This window comes from Sceloporus occidentalis, unplaced genomic scaffold (genome assembly GCF_023333645.1).
Source record: "Sceloporus occidentalis isolate IW3139 unplaced genomic scaffold, rSceOcc1.0.p SCAF_30, whole genome shotgun sequence".
Taxonomy (NCBI): Eukaryota; Metazoa; Chordata; class Lepidosauria; order Squamata; family Phrynosomatidae; genus Sceloporus; species Sceloporus occidentalis.
The window spans coordinates 7,362,666-7,379,420 of record NW_028317010.1 but is presented as its reverse complement, the minus strand read 5'-3'; the positions used below and the strand labels follow the sequence as shown (position 1 = coordinate 7,379,420).

Genomic DNA, 16,755 nt, shown 5'->3' with positions numbered 1-16,755 from the left:
ATTAGTGTAAATAGATGTTTTTAAAATTAAAACAATTTTGTAAATGTTTCTCTTTTACATGTACACTTCATTCAATACGTGTGAAATGCTGTACCAACAGTTTGGAATATATCTTATTTCATACAGTATAGGCCCTTTATTCAAATTATATTTTAAATGTTATTAGATAAACATAAAGGGTTAACCTGAGGGACGTTTTCTTAACTATGAAGGATATTCCTCAAACTGTTTGCTGAATTGCCCTCTACAGGGGTAACATTTTTGATCCTCTAGCATGATAGACTTGTGTAGAGTCTGAGACAAAAAGCTTTCTTGAGTCTAATAGGAGACCCAGGTCTGATTAAGGTCTGTGTCTTTACATAAGGAAAAACAGGCTGGCTAGATGGGTTCTTATCTGCCATCAAATTATATGCCTGTATGTTTTATGTCTCAATGCAAAAGAGAAATATTTACACAATTGCTTTAATTTTAACATCTATTTTAACTAATATTTTGAAATATTTATTTTGGGACAATTTCTGCTGCATTTGACATAGAACCAAGTTGGGTTCTTATAAATGTCTACTGAATGTTAACCTATTACAAAGGTTCAGTCAAAGAAAGGTGAAGACCCTAAAAGAGCAGGGCCGTCCTTTATATAGATTGGAATGGGGCCCCCCCACTCCCACCTGTCCTGCATGCATAACTGCCGTGTCGTAAACATTTTGTTGTTGGTAAGTCACAGTAAGCAAACGACAAGTTCTCAGCGATTATGTGATGTGTTCGCTAATGTGGGCCCCGCAAAAGTCAAGACTCCTTGGATTCTGCACCCAACTAGGGACAGCCCTGCCTGGTTTCAAGATTGTATGTCTTAAGAGTCACAGCAGAGTACACTGAAAACCATAAATCATCCATCGATATTTGTATTGTAACCTTTGCTATCCCATTAGATTATTTGACCCTAATTTTAAATGCACGTTAAAAATATGTTTCATCATTCTCCTCCATTATTTGTGTGGGTTGTGGGCGATCTATATCGTGCTTAAAAGCTCTTCATGTGTCAATAAAGCATATCACTTTTTTCTGGCATGTGTTCAATAAAAATCACTGGCAATTATCTTGCTGGAAATGTAGAAAGATTACTCTTATAGTAATGTTGTGTTATGGTCTAAATTTAAGTGCTTTTGTGTGTTACCCTAAAGATGTTGTCTTTATAAATTTCATTCTACAGGGTTTGAGGAAGCAGATCACTGTTTATTGGAAAAGAAAAATAATTATCACAAAAATACACTCACATCTGTATTATGCTGTATGATTTATTTTGTTTGGAAGTATGGATTGGAGAAGGTGTGATTTTAAAAAAAAAATCTATTCACATTAAAAATTAAAATTTAAGCAATTTCTTAATGGATTGTTTCTGTTATGTGTATATACATATCCCTAAAATTTACAGGTTTATTTTAACATTTTTATCTTTGATAATGATTTATTTCATTAAAGTAGATAGAGGATTCCAAAGGATCTGGAAGTAAATATACTTAACATGCAAATACAGCAATTATATTGCTGGCTTTGGCGTAACATTGATATGCAGAGACAAGCTACGTCATCGAATCAGACCAAACTGTCTTTACTATTTAATTATTTATAATGGTAGGAGGAGGGGACTTAAGATTTCTGACATATGTTGAAGACAAAGTAATACGTTTCAGTTGACATTAAAAATGTAATTTATTGTAATTTCTAGAAGTGAAGGGTTTATCTATTTTTTTTAAATATCATTCCATTTTTGGTAACGGTATTATATCAACATGTTCACTTTTTGGCTGAACATGACTTGCAATACTTTTACAGTGAGTCATACAATTAACCCCTTAATGTCCACTGACGGGCCAGGCACGTCACGCAAAAATGGGTCAGGTGACGGCTAATGACGTGCCTGGCACGTCATTTCATTAAACAAGCTTAGACAGTGATCTATGATCACTTTCTTCGCTTAAACGGTGTTGCTGTAATGCCACGATGTCAAGGCATTCAGCAACACCGAGATCGGCATCAGGGCCACTCCCCGAGTCGTCAACATCTGCCATACACTGTATGGCGGCGGACGCCTGTTTTAAAAGAGTTTAGGAGGCGATCAACAATTGCCTCCTAAACTTTAATGGTGTCGCTGAACACTGAACACTCACCCTAGGGTGCGCTGTGACCGATGCAGAGACCGGTCACAAACGCCACTGCGAGTGATTTTGCCACTCGCAAGATGGCGGCGCGTTCTGTAAAAAAAAATAACAAATTTGGAAAAGTTCGTTATAGGGTCTCCAGTTTTTTAACATTGGGATACTGCAAGAATAAAACACACCCATTATTGCATGTTTTTAATTTAATCAATAAATTATATTTGTCAAAAAGTGTTGACTGTAACAATATAATCACTTGTAATAAGGTAATGTACATGCAGGAACAGCAAAGTTTTGTTATAAAAGGATGAATCCAAATCCAGCGAAGACTTTAATCACTATAAATTCATGCTCTACACCTACAACTCTGCCCTCTCTCTCACCAAACAGCTCTACTTCTCCACTCTCATATCCTCTCTTTCTTCCAACCCACGACGCCTTTTTTCTACTTTCAACTCCCTTCTCTGTCCCTCCACACCCACACCACAAACCTCTCTCACTGCCCAAGATCTTGCTACCCACTTCAAAGAGAAGATCGAGACTATTAGAAAAGACCTCTCTTCCTTACAACTCCCTCCTACACCACTCAACACCACTCTCTCCACTCCTACTATACTAACTGCCTTTTCCCCTACAACCGAAGAAGAGATAGCCACTCTTCTTTCTTCCTCTCACCCAACAACCTGTCCCCTCGACCCCATCCCTTCACACCTCACAAAGTCTCTATATCCATCCCTTGGTACATCACTTACCCACCTATTTAATCTTTCTCTATCATCTGGAACTGTACCATCTGCCTTCAAGCATGCGCTAATCACACCAATTCTAAAGAATCCTTCCTCAGATCCCGTCTGTTTGACTAACTACCGCCCTATCTCTCTGCTTCCTTTTATCTCTAAGCTGCTTGAACGGATTGTGTACAACCGCCTCATTAACTTCCTCTCCTCTAATTCCCTCCTTGACCCTCTACAGTCTGGTTTCAAACCCCTTCACTCTACTGAAACAGCTCTAACAAAAGTCTCCAATGACTTGCTCTCTGCCAAAGCAAAAGGTCACTTCTCTATTCTAATTCTACTGGATCTCTCTGCTGCTTTCGATACTGTTGATCACCACCTTCTTCTACACTCACTTACTTCTATAGGCATTCGAGATACAGCTCTCTCCTGGATCTCCTCATATCTGTCTAACCGTTCCTTCTCTGTCAACTTCTCTGGCAAGACATCATCACCCCTTCCACTTTCGGTTGGTGTCCCCCAAGGTTCAGTCCTTGGCCCTCTGCTGTTCTCTCTTTATACTTCCTCTCTTGGCACACTAATCAACTCATTTGGCCTCCAGTATCACCTATATGCAGATGATACCCAAATCTACCTGTCTTCTCCTGATCTCTCTCCATCTCTCCTGTCCCGTATTACCAATTGCTTGTCTGCTATTTCTTCATGGATGTCACAACACTACCTGAAACTTAATCTTTCTAAAACTGAACTCATTATCTTCCCTCCCTCCATCTCCACTCCACTACCTGAATTCTCTATCACCATTAACAACACGACTATCTCTCCTACTAACCAGGCCCGATGCCTTGGGGTCATCCTTGACTCAAACCTCTCCTTCATCCCTCACATTCAGTCCCTCGCCAAATCCTGCCGCTTGCACCTAAAAAACATCTCTCGTATCCGCCCATTCCTCACCCAAGAATCCACAAAAACACTCGTTCATTCCCTTATCATTTCCCGTCTTGACTACTGCAACACTCTTCTGGTTGGCACTCCACTGTCTCGACTCTCTCCTTTACAGTCTATCCTAAATGCCGCTGCTAGGCTCATCTTCCTTGCACGTCGCTCCTCTTCTGCTTCCCCCCTCTGTGAAACCCTCCACTGGCTCCCAATTACCTTTAGAATTAAATTTAAGATCCTGGTACTGACATATAAAGCCATCCATAATACTGCTCCTCCGTACATTTCTGACCTCATTAGCAAATACTCTCCTACTCGATCCCTACGTTCCTCCCATAGGCTAAGGCTCTCCTCCTCACTCATCACCTCTTCCTTTTCCCGTCTACAAGATTTCACTCGAGCTGCCCCATATCTCTGGAATCTACTCCCAAGGAACCTTCAGCATTGTCCCTCCCTCCCAACTTTCAAGAAACATCTAAAAACCCACTTCTTCAGAGAAGCCGCACCATCTTAGCTGCTAGAACTTCCTTGTCATCGATACAACCCCCACAATACCTCTCACCCTTTCTCTATGCCTTATGTTTGTCACCCCATTTCCCTCTAGATTGTAAGCTTGCGAGCAGGGCTCTCTCCACCAAATGTATCGGTTTGTCTTAGTCTGTCAATTCTTGTCTTGTCATATCCCTTGAATTTATGTATTGTATTAAGCGCTGCGTAAACTGTTGGCGCTATATAAATAAAGGATAATAATAATAATAATAATAATGAATAGAAAGTTTTAAAATACATTTTAAATATTATCTTTTATTTATATAGCGCCAACAATTTACGCAACAGTTCTTACAGTATATATATATTCAAGGGTTATGACAAAACTAGAATTAACAGACTATCGCAAACCAATGCATAAGATGGCCCTGCTCACAAGCTTTCAATCTACGGCATTGCATCTTTTTATGCTCTCACAATAGAAAAACACTGTTTAGGTGAAATATTTCCATTAGGTTAACATGGCTGCTAGAGTTCTTTTACTGATCGTTGAAGCCACTTAGACTGTAATCTTTCATTTCCCTATAGAGTCCTAGATTTGTTTAAAATTTTATCGTCACCCTCTCCGAAAACAATCATTTATTTTCTTTTTTTAATTCATTGTATATGTGCTCATCCAGCCTATTTCCAGAGCAATACCAAAAAATACTCCTGATGATATGTTTCAGTTCAGCAAAATCTAACAGGAAAGTAAAGTTAAGTAAACACATCTTATTCTCCAACAGGACTAGAATAATTTTAGAGCCCTAGAGGGATTATTTAATGTAATATTAAATGTTCATCGCCGTACCAAATTCATCTGGCTAGTTATAGCGTTGGCACACAGCCAGGAAAATATGGCTTTATTGCACACTTTTGACATTTAGATTTATTTGTTTTTTCCTCTCGTTTGCTGATTTCACTGTGAATTTCTACATTCTTTATACTAGAGTGTGTGTGTGGGGGGGGTGTCAGTACCAGCTGACTTACAGTACAAACCATTTCTGAAAATAACCACAGCAGCACAATGCTCTAGCCTAATTCACGTCAATCAGTGTTTTCATTTGGTGGCTTGTGGTGTGTCCAGTTTAGTTTTTTGTTGGAAGATTTTAAACTGTAGTTCCTTAAACTCTAGTTCCCATGCCATTTTTTGGCTTACCTCCTGTAAACTCAGTGTTGAGCAGTTGGATGTGGTCAGTGTCATAAACTGACGAAGGTATAGCCACCTCATCATAATTTGTGTTTGGCTTTGTGTGTGTCTTTGTATATATACTGTATGTATAATAAAGTAGAACAATATTTGACATAATCAACCTGGCAAACCCCATATTCTACAGAATGAATTTTACAATACAATATCTATAATGAATATATAGAGTTTTTGTATTCTTATCCTGTTGGAGAATAATATATATATATATATATATATATATATATATATATATATATATATATATATATATATATATATATATATATATATATATATATATATATACAAACTTCCCTTATTTCATATCTTAGTTTTTTACATTCAGATCATCAGTTGATGTAAAGAGGGTTATCATCGTACCATGTTTACAGAACGTTACTCTGAATTTATGGAGCATTTGTTACGCATATGTTTAATATTCCCCCGAAATATACCATATGAAGCATTACCTTTTCGTGATATTCAGAATTTGAAAGTCATCATGTTTCACCATGCTTTGCACAGTAAAGTATGTTAAGTGGAAATGTTTGGCCTTTGGGAGGCACACAGGATTATTAATATGTGTCCATGTTGTAGAACATTATTGAAACATTAAAGTGTAACAGTAAGACTATGTTGTGTTAGCCTGAGAGTTTTGTTCTCAAATTTCTCGTTTTTTTCTTTTTTTTTTTTTTTAGGGTTTTTGAGAGTCAGAAGTATAAATAAAGCAAACAGATTGAAACCATATAATTTAGTTTTTAGCACAGATTCCTTTATAGGTCAATGAAATAAAGAGTGTTCATACATATAGGCCAGTCACACATACAAGCTGAAGTATATTGCAGTCATCTGTTCAGGAGTCGACACAGAATCTGGAAGTGTTGATTTAAAAATAAAAACACTTGGGTAGTGAGCTGTGTAAATAAGCTAAATAATTCAGTGGAATTAAGTAGTTCAGTTATAATGTACACATTTCAATGTTTTGTTGGTGGTACGCCCTAGCATATTATAGTATATGTTGTAGCATTTTTTTAGATTTCATTAAACTTCTGAGATATAGAATTATTTTAGCTTTACATGATTAATGTGGCAGAGGGTTATTTTAAATTTGCGTGTATTGCATTGATCGTGAAACGCTCTGGCACACAACAATTAAGTTAAGACTATAAGAAACATTTGGAATATAAGAAACAACAATTTTTTTGTTTATTTAGCTTATTCAAGAAGCCTGTTTTGCATAGCAATAACTCATTAGCAGTACATTGATTCATTTGTCTTTAATTTTTTGGAAACAGGAACCTACGTGAATTAACAATTACCCGCCCCTCTGAGAATATTATTCTTTATTACAGGACAGAATTGATTATCTTGATGCGTTGAGTAAAGATTCTGAGCCACTGCAACTAAATAAACAACACGCACCTCTTAGAACAACCATATTTTCCTTTTTACCGTCTTGCTCTCTTTTTTTTTAAAATTAGAACAGGAAATCATTGAGTAACAGTAAGATGAGTAAGAGCACTCAAAACGAAGAGAAAAGAGAAAATTATATTCCGGGAAATGCTGTTCATGTTTTTTATTCAAGTCCTTTTCTAATGCTGGTAATGTGAATAACAGATGTGGTTGTATATGTCTTATCATTCATAACATATATGCTATTATTTTTATACATTGTTGTTATGTGTGTAACATGAAGCAGTATATTACAAATGTGCACCAAAACAAGTTGTGTGGGATACATATTTAAGTATAATTTTTTATGATATTTTTTTAGTGGACTACAGCCAGCTGGCTACAGTTTTTTTTTTTGTTTTTTTTTAATTATTATTCCTTGGTTGCTACGGGCACTTAAAAAAGGTCAGAGAATGGAATGTTTAATGCAACAAACTAACTCAAGGCAGCATAAATCATTTCACGAGAGCTTCGTATTGACATCATATTACTTAAACACTTTGAACAAGGCGTTTAGTTTCCCAACCAAAGCAAATTAATTCTTGTTCTTACAAATACCTGGACATTTCTTTTGAAATAGGATGGAGACGTATTGTTTAAATAGAATTTTAATATATCTCAAGGATCTTTTTGTGCTGAAATCATTAAATATTTGTTTCTGTTGGCATTCAGATGCATTCACACTAATACGATTAAGGGAACGAAAGGGCAAAATATTTGGCAGATTTTGTAGCTGTGGTAATTAGGTACAGGAAAGAACTTGCATAATTTTTCCATTTAGATTCATAAAACCCTTGTATTTGTGGATTGAAATGTAATGTCTAAAAAGTACATTGTGCTATTAAAACTTTTTTCAAATTTTTACAATATTTTTCCAAAATAGCCGCGTGGCATAAGTCTAATTTTTGTGGGGCCATATTTTTTAACAAATAGAGCATTCATTTTTTTCTGGTGTTAAAGTGGAAGCAAACATTTTAAAATTGTATGTTGTAGAGGAACATAAAAAATGAATGCGCTATCAAAAGGTGATCTAGGTAGTGAGGATGATATTTATCACAATAAATTTTTGTCTATTTTACCCTTTTTTGATATTTTGTTAAGGGAAAAAAATAATGGCAGGTATATGCTCATATTATCACTGGTTAGTCATAGTTTATAATTATTATTAATATTATTATTATGTTTTATTTATATACAGCCAGCAGTTACACGGTGCAAGATATAAACTCTTTAGTCCCACCCTACATATTTCTATCAAAAGTTTTATATTGTATATAGGATAATATAGACGGATAATAGTTGAACTAATTACTGAAAAATATATTTATTGCAAGGCTATGTTATGAAATATAAATTGCATAATAGTACATTCTGGATTTTTTTTTTTTTGAGGATGCTGACATTACGGTCGAGAGCAGCTAAAATAATTTCACAACTGAAATTTAAAAAATTACACATTTTTGGCATTTAAATGCATTTTGGGATTATTTTTCAAATGTCACCCTTGTTTCACGTATTATAAAACTGGTTTTGTGCCAAATTAGCTAATGCATGTATTAATTTGAATAGAAATATGAATCTCTGAAATTGTGGCCATTTTTCAGATACCCTACAAAATAGTATTAGTATAATTACCTCTGTGTTGCAGAAAGCTATGCTGAATAGTTTCACTGCAGAAGGTGTAATTAGTGGGAAAAAAATGACAAAATTACTTTTTTGCCTTTTTTGTTCTATGTGGACACCTGTTTTTCTTCGACCTTAAGGGAATTATGAGAATAAATCTTACAAAAATCGTTTCTTGCATCAGCTTGGATATTTGTTTAAATAAGTCCTGGCTGTATGTGAAAATAAACCTAATGTGTGCAATGGATGGGTTGGGTCGTTAAGTATAATCAAAGGTCCTTTGGAAAAGGTTAATCTGTAAATATTTGAATGTGTGAAGAAAAAGTACTGAATAAACTTCAAGTGTATGTTTTAGGGGTATTTAGAATGTATATGGTACAATGATATTTAAAACAAAATAATTAAGATTGTTATATCTTTTCTGTCAAAACTAGCCATTCCTTGTCTTTAAAATACCATTTCTGAAAGGGGCATGACTGGGATTATAAAGGGCTCCACAAGTTATTGTCACTGAAGTAGCTAGTTCAGTTGTTCTAGCAATTGACAGAAGTTAGCTCGGTGAATGATAAATTATCTGAGTCCTCTAAACAGCCTCAAGTCCTGGTGAGCTTCTACAAGTTAACCATTTGGCTCCTTAGACTTAAATACTCCTTTGACAGCCATCCTTGGTGTATTAATATTATTGTTAGCCATAGTAGTAATAATTTATTTTGCACCATCATATTCTGTAGCAGTGTACAGTAGGCAAACAAGATCATCAGAATCTGGATTTACAGAAATAAAATGTGAGGAGGCCCCTTCTTAAACAAGCTTACAATCTGGAAACATATAAATGTAGGTTAACATCTGCAAGCTGATTCTTAGTAGTTAAACAAGTTGAGTATTTAGATTTTAAAGTCTCTTTAGTGAAAATGTCAATTTAGCATTGGCACTTGTGGGTCAACATTTAAGTGGCATCCAGGTTGAACTCAAATTTAATTTAAGACATCCTTGAATTCTGTATACATTACAAACAAACCTAGGAACTCCCGGGGTTTGACTGATCCCTTTCACCTTCCATAACCTCCCGAAAAAAATATGGTGCCCTAACGACTCTCTTGGTTAGCCTAGAGATAAATGTATCTCTGTGGAAAACTAAAGTGGGTTTTGGCAATTCAATTTAGTAAGCTGTGTAGTCCAATAGAAAAGACTCTCCCAACACTGTTATCTATGTCTGTTGTGGCATCCATTCTCTATTTGCTACACAGTTAAGTAGAAGTTTGTTGACTCTATAGAGGAAGGACTAGTGCTGGAAGCTCCCGTTTCCACCTGCTTCACAACTTGTATCTCAGTATTCATGTGAGTACAGTAATGTTTGTCTATAGATTTTCTTAATCCAGAAGTAGGTCAACTTAGTTAGGTAATAAATGACTAATGTTTATGTTTAAATGTTTACATGATCCATTATTTACACTATGGGAGTTTTATTCTCTTATTCTATGATTTGATGGATGTTGGTGTAATTCTGCATTAACGCCATGTAGATGAGAGATTATCATATTAATATATCTAATTTGCCTATGCGTTTAAAGCCAGATGTTTTGGGCATCATTTAACATGCTAATAACCAAGTAATCATGCCCTGCTAATAAGTGAAAGGGGTAGAGGATCATTATAGGGACAGTCAATGTGAATCATAACCTCAGGGGCAACTAACATTTTGCCTTAGAGGTAAGGCACACGTATGTGTCCACTTATTCCCTACCACTCTTGTGTGGGGGAACATATGTTGGTAAAGCAATAAATAATTTGAATTACTATTTCCACTTTTTTTTAATTTAGTCTATAGGAAAAGAAGACTTGCCTAAATGGGTTTTTAATTATACTACAAGCACCAGCACAGTTTCAAAATATCGTTCTGTACTGTTATTAGATCAGAGAAGATATAAATATATGTCACTCCAACACTACAGTTCACAGGGTGATTATGTCATGTTTTATTTAATATTTTTGGATTGTTGCTAGGAATTCTGGAAAAAGAGAACATTCTGTTTTGAAGAATGAGCCATGTTTTGCAACCTCTTCAAACATTAAATGGCACTGCCAAGATGCGGGAAAAAAAATGACTTCAATTTTTTTTCCCCTGCTTTGAAGCAAGACTGTTATTCATACCTTTCCCTTGTGAACTGCTCGAAAAATATTAGTATTAGACATTGAACCTGATGATTAATGCGTGCCTTTTACAATTCTATTTATTTTTTATGACGGGTAATTCGCAACCAGCTTCCTTATTGTGACGTCTACACAAAGTTCGGTGATTGCAAGGATTACAGCTAATTTACAATGCAGATTACTTAGTAAATAGGATGTATGGTGTTGTAGCTATGGTTTACTGCACAGATAAAGGATGCAATGTACACATCCCAGTGTGTTCTCAAAATGGATAGCTTTTGATGATCCGTTACAAAATACTGCAATGAAAAAAATATAAAATAATACAAACAATTCTACTGTATTTTTTTAACATCCAGTCTTTCTTTGTAATGGAGGTTTAGATAATGGCTCCATCGACCAATAAGGGCCTCCAGGGTAATGGAATACAGAGAGTATGGCCATTTCCTATAAAGATTTCTCAGAAGGTCTGTCTCTCCGCACTAGTAGAATCACACATCCCATCGGTTTCTTAGTGGATGAATGTTTGAATGATAGGAATTCAAAGTTGTACCTCCAGGGTGACCGGCACTGAAATGATCAATTAAATGTTAAAGATGTTTCAGTACATACCTGCTGTTAGATTATGTGTTTCCATGGAACAGCTCTGTGGTATTTCAACACGCATTAATTTAACAAGTCAGCAATATTCACAATGCTTTTAGTCAAGGTCTGTCTTGAAAATATACATCCATAACTTACCCATAACTTGATCAAATGTAAGTATCAACTACCCAAAAGTAAATGGTTATTTTGTTATTTTTTTGTCAGCCCAGTATTACTAACAACCTATTTAAATAAGTACAGTTAATTTTATACTATTTTGTAAGAAAAAACAAAAAGCAATTAATAACATTTACTAGAGGTGTTTGCAGTATGTCATAGGGGACTCTCAGCCCTATAAGATGCAGTGTATGTTTCCATTCATGTCATGCTGTAATAGAAAAGGGCCTTCCCCAAACTGTTCCCAAAAAGTTGTAAGCAGGGCATTGTCCAAAATATCTTGGTATGCTAAAAGGGAAATACATTTTGGACAATGATATACTTACAACTTTTTGGGAACAGAGCAGGGCCCATAAAGACATGGTTAGATTAGTTTTTAAATTGCAATGTTCATTATAAACGTTGGGTTAAGCAAATTTGTCTTTGGATTCTGGAAAACTTGTGATACTGTTTGCTTTCCCTCTGCAGTTTACAGTTTATGTAATGCAAGGTCAATCTAATCTTTCTTACAGACGAAATTCAGCTGGGTTACCCTTCATACTACAACGCAACCCACCCATAGAATTCACATTTCTTTTCCATAAAGTTGTTTTATATCAAAGTTGTATCATTTACCTTACAAAAGTATTAATACTTTCATTTTCTTTCCTGATTTGTTTTGATTGGGTGCATGATTATTTATTTTTTTTGCTTCAATCACAGGTGAAAATGAAGAAGAGAATAATGTGATGGTTCTAAGTTATCCACAATACTGTAGATATCGATCGATCCTGAAACGTATTCAGGAAAAGCCCTCATCTGTATTGGCAGACCAATTTGTTCAAGCACTTGGCGGTATTGCAATCATGAACAAGAACACAAAAATGTTGTACTGTCGGGACACCTTTGATCACCCAACCCTAATTGAAAATGAAAGCATTTGTGATGAATTTGGTAAGTCTATATCTACACTATATAATACAACAGGTCTGGTAAATATATGTAGATGTCTCAGTATTTTATGAAATACAAATACTTGTTTTTGTTTGTAGGTATCATCATATTGTGTTGTTTTTTTTAATAATTTAATTCAATTTCAATGTTCTAGACAATTTTTGGGTGATCATCAGGACTAGGGCAGCCCCAACCGGAATACATGTCCATTAAAAAAATATATAAATACACTCAAAGGCATTGGTAATACCCCCTATGTGTGACAATATATAATAATAATACAAAGCAGATGCACATTTCTAAACATTCCATATAGTACAGGAATTGTTGCAGCCCATAAAACTAGGTGTTAAATAAATTATATAAAATAATTTGGAATAAATGTTTTGCTTCCAAATGTTTCATTATTAATAAATGGATAATAATTTATTTAACCTTATTTATTTAATAAGTATATTTTTTATTTCACTAGTGTTTTGTGTTTCAGAACAATGTTCAGTTACTAGATACAATACCCCGGCAAAGTATGAAAGAAAGCTCAGATTTTGCACTTTGTCCAAAGCAGTCAGACATCGTATGCCAATTGATTTTTACATGGTGTGCCTCTGCTTTCTACCCTTTACATTTAGCATTAAGGCCACCTTATACAGATGCTAATAGCGCGCTACTCGTGCACTTGGAGGAATGGCAATTTACTGACTAATCTCAAAGTGTAAGCAATCCATTTCATGAGAATATTTGATGGCTTTGTTAATTGCCTACTGTAACTCTTTCGACATTTTGCAACCACAAATCACATAACAGAATGTGATTCGTCCTGCAAAATGATATTGCTGGTAATAGCCAAAACAACAAAATATATATTGTTTACGACATTGTGAAATTCCTGTCTGAAGCTTTGAAATGCAAATATAAACGTCTTCCTTTTTTATTTACTGGTACACGAGAATGACTGTTTCTGCATACTTAAGGCATGAATAATTCCTTTCGCACAATGACTGTTTTAAAAAACCACATTTCTTTTTCAATATTTCTCAACATTTACTCCTAAAACATTATAATTATAACCCCCTCCCCACACACACACACACACACACACACACACACACACACACACACACCCCAGGTCCACTAGGGGAGATCTGAAGAGTGTACTCGGGTATGCTTGGGTCTTTCAAGTCAGATGTTCAGAAAGTACGACTGACAAGTACTGATATTGCCTGCTGGGTAGTTTCATTATTTATTATGATCATCAATAACGGTGTTTCTATCAATATAAATATACACATACTATTAAAATGGCAGTCCGCATGGCAAAATGTATATGATAATGCAAATAATTGTACACATGTTGTATTAAGACATTTCAAGTGTAGCAAAGGTCTAATATTTGTTGTTGCTTAAAGATGCTGTTCTACCTACTCTGCTGATTGTAACACTTGTGTAACTAGAAATATAATTCCTTAGTACTGTTGAATGCTTTTCCCAGGAACCATTAACATTTTGCCTCGTTTATATTTTTTTTTACTGGAAACACTTAATTATCACGTGACACAAAAGCGGCCACAGAAATCGAAAAATGCTTCTTAAATGTTTTTCAATTGTTTTGATTTGATTAAACCGTCGAATAATTACATGAGAGATCTGCTAGGGTTTATTTTCTTAATATGCTAGGGAGTGAAATTAATGTTTTTGCTTGGTGGAACACAGCCTTTAAATAACGCGGATCATGTGTTTTCTTCTGCACGTTGTCTTTGCCAACAATCTCAGTGGATAATTGTTCCTTGAATATAGAATTTGAATCTTAAACTATTCTATATATTTCTTCCATGCTATTATATGCATTTTGGTTTTTTTTATTGCCGTTGTAGCATGGTAGAACTGGTTGTATGAGTATTATGTCAGTTGTTTTCATATGCGCACAACGATGACAGATTAACCTTAGCAGGAGTACATCAGAACAGTGACTGTATTATGAAAAGAGTGATATTTATTCAAAGGCTTTGTAATAAGATCAGAAGAATTTAAGCAATTTCATTATGTTTTGTAAAGAGGAAATTAAAACAATAACCAGGCCTTTCAGATCAGATAAGCTAACAAGTTGCCCTCTAGATGTTCAGAATGGATTTGCTTGGCAGGGTGGTGGTTGAGAATCAACAGCGTTCTAGTTTAACAAAAGATTTGGAGGATAGCTGTTTTTTTTGCCCCTGGTTTAGATACATGGATAGATGTTTCTGAGTTCGATGAGGAAAAATGTGGATGAAGGAGGAGATCTCTGGGGCAACGGAGGTCTATGAACATGTCTTCAATAGACTATTAATCCCCATGAAGGGCTGCTATACCCTAAAAGAAAACATTTGAAAGTGTCTTGTATCTCAGGTATATCCTGGAAAAAAACATTTGAAAACATGATCTATCCCAGTCGTCTTTGCATTTTGTCCCTTAGTTAAAAGGGGCTTCAAAACTTTAGTGGGCAATTCTAGTTTGAAAATATGTTTTTGTATAAATACAATTATGAAGTTGTACTCTGTGATATAGGGCATAGTCTTTTATATAAATCAACATAATTAATCCATTTAGATATTTACTGGAAATAAACAAACTTATAAAATGGCAAATACATGTACAATGCCTGTTAAATTAACCCTTCACTGGTGACATGCTAGTTTTTGTCTTAATCATGCATTCCACTTATGTATTATATGCAGCAGCCATTAATTGGTATTTCTTCCTTTTTAAGATCTTAATTAGGGAGAACAGTACTGACTTTTAGCTATTATAACTTTGAAAAAACTTTAAAGGATTTCCTACTTACCTTAATTGTACAGTCAGCTTTTTGCAGATGTTAACAAAAGTGTTTACTTTTTCTAATGGAAGCTTAACTATTGAAGACAAATATTTCCCTGGCTGCAAAACAGAGTTGATTGTAGTGTATAAGTTACGAAATCTGAACCTTGGATAACCGGTTTTATGAAATACATTGGTGTTTTGTGCAATATTCTTTACAACATAACAATGTGTAAATTATCAGCTACCTTTCTTTGTTAGTTCAGGCTCAGGGCTAGTACACAGGCATTTTAAGTTAAATTGTTTATTCAACATTCATTCACACACAGGTTAAAAAAGGTATGTAAAATGTTGCAGAAATTTCAATTTATAATTTTTGCATTGCTTCTGATTCATGTCTGTAACAAGAAAAGTAATACAAATAGTTTTGAATAATACAGGTTGATACAGGAACCATAGAAATGAAACCTCTTTAGACGTGGGAGGCCCCATGTTATAGAGATACGATGTGGAAAATGGTGATTTGTAGGATTGTGATTTATCTACCAGCATAGCTGCTTTATTTTTGTTATAAAACAAAAGTTTTTTTTCTGTTTCTAATTTAACCATTATTTAAGAGGATCAAGCTTCAATTTTAATTTTCTACTTCCTCTACGTGATAACATTCTATTACTTTAATATGCTAATGAAAATTTGCATATATTTCTGATTCATTAACATACCTGGGAACTCTCCGGGTTTGACCTGGAGTCTCTGGGTGAAGTGATGTTTCCTTGGGTGCCCTGGTCTCTCCTCTTTCATGCTCCCTTCCCACATACTTCCTTTCTAACTCCCACCTACTCCTGTCTCAGACTAACCCCACCCCTGAGCAATGCTAACCCATTCTCCACAAAGCAAGCCCTGCCCCCCATAACAACCCTCACAGGAGGAGAGCCTTATGGTAGCTACATTTGTGGTTACCTTAAAGGAGGCCTACTACCTTGATATATTATTATTATTATTATTATTTATTGATTTATACGGTCATCATATTAGTTAAATGATCTGCAGATATAACATTATAGGGCATTAGTACATGAAATGTAAGACTTGGGATAGCGACAGGACAGCGCTACTTAGCAATATTGGTTGTATTTATACCGGCACCAGCTAGCTCTGCTTTAATGCTAAACTACAGACAAGTACCCAGTAGAGAATCTTGACTGGGCACTGCCCTAGTTCTAACCCAGGGAAGTACCCCAGTCAACCCCCACCACATTGTTGTCTAGGACTGGAATATGACATCATATCCCAGTGCTCTGCATTATAAAGACACTCGGAGTAAGATCCGAAGTAAGATTTGGCAATGCACAGTGCCCCGTAGTATATATGGGCTAGGTACAAGGGAGCTCTCATCTTGCAGGTGGTCCATGGAGCCAGGGCTGCAACCCCATGGAACTGCCACCATATGCCTACTCAGCTAAGGCCAGAATACATCACTTCTTATACCTCTATGTAA

At 35.4% G+C, this 16,755-nt stretch overlaps 1 protein-coding gene across 3 annotated transcripts in view; it reads left to right on the top strand.

Annotated features, from left to right (window-relative positions):
• The window catches only part of LOC149298999 (AT-rich interactive domain-containing protein 5B-like), a 126,537-nt gene that overhangs the window by 45,328 nt on the left and 64,454 nt on the right, over positions 1-16,755 (top strand). For all 3 annotated transcript variants that reach the window (XM_089486930.1, XM_089486929.1, XM_089486928.1), the window contains one exon: positions 12,240-12,470. In XM_089486930.1, coding sequence (XP_089343056.1) covers positions 12,240-12,470 — 231 coding nt within the window. The remainder of the gene's footprint in view (positions 1-12,239; positions 12,471-16,755) is intronic.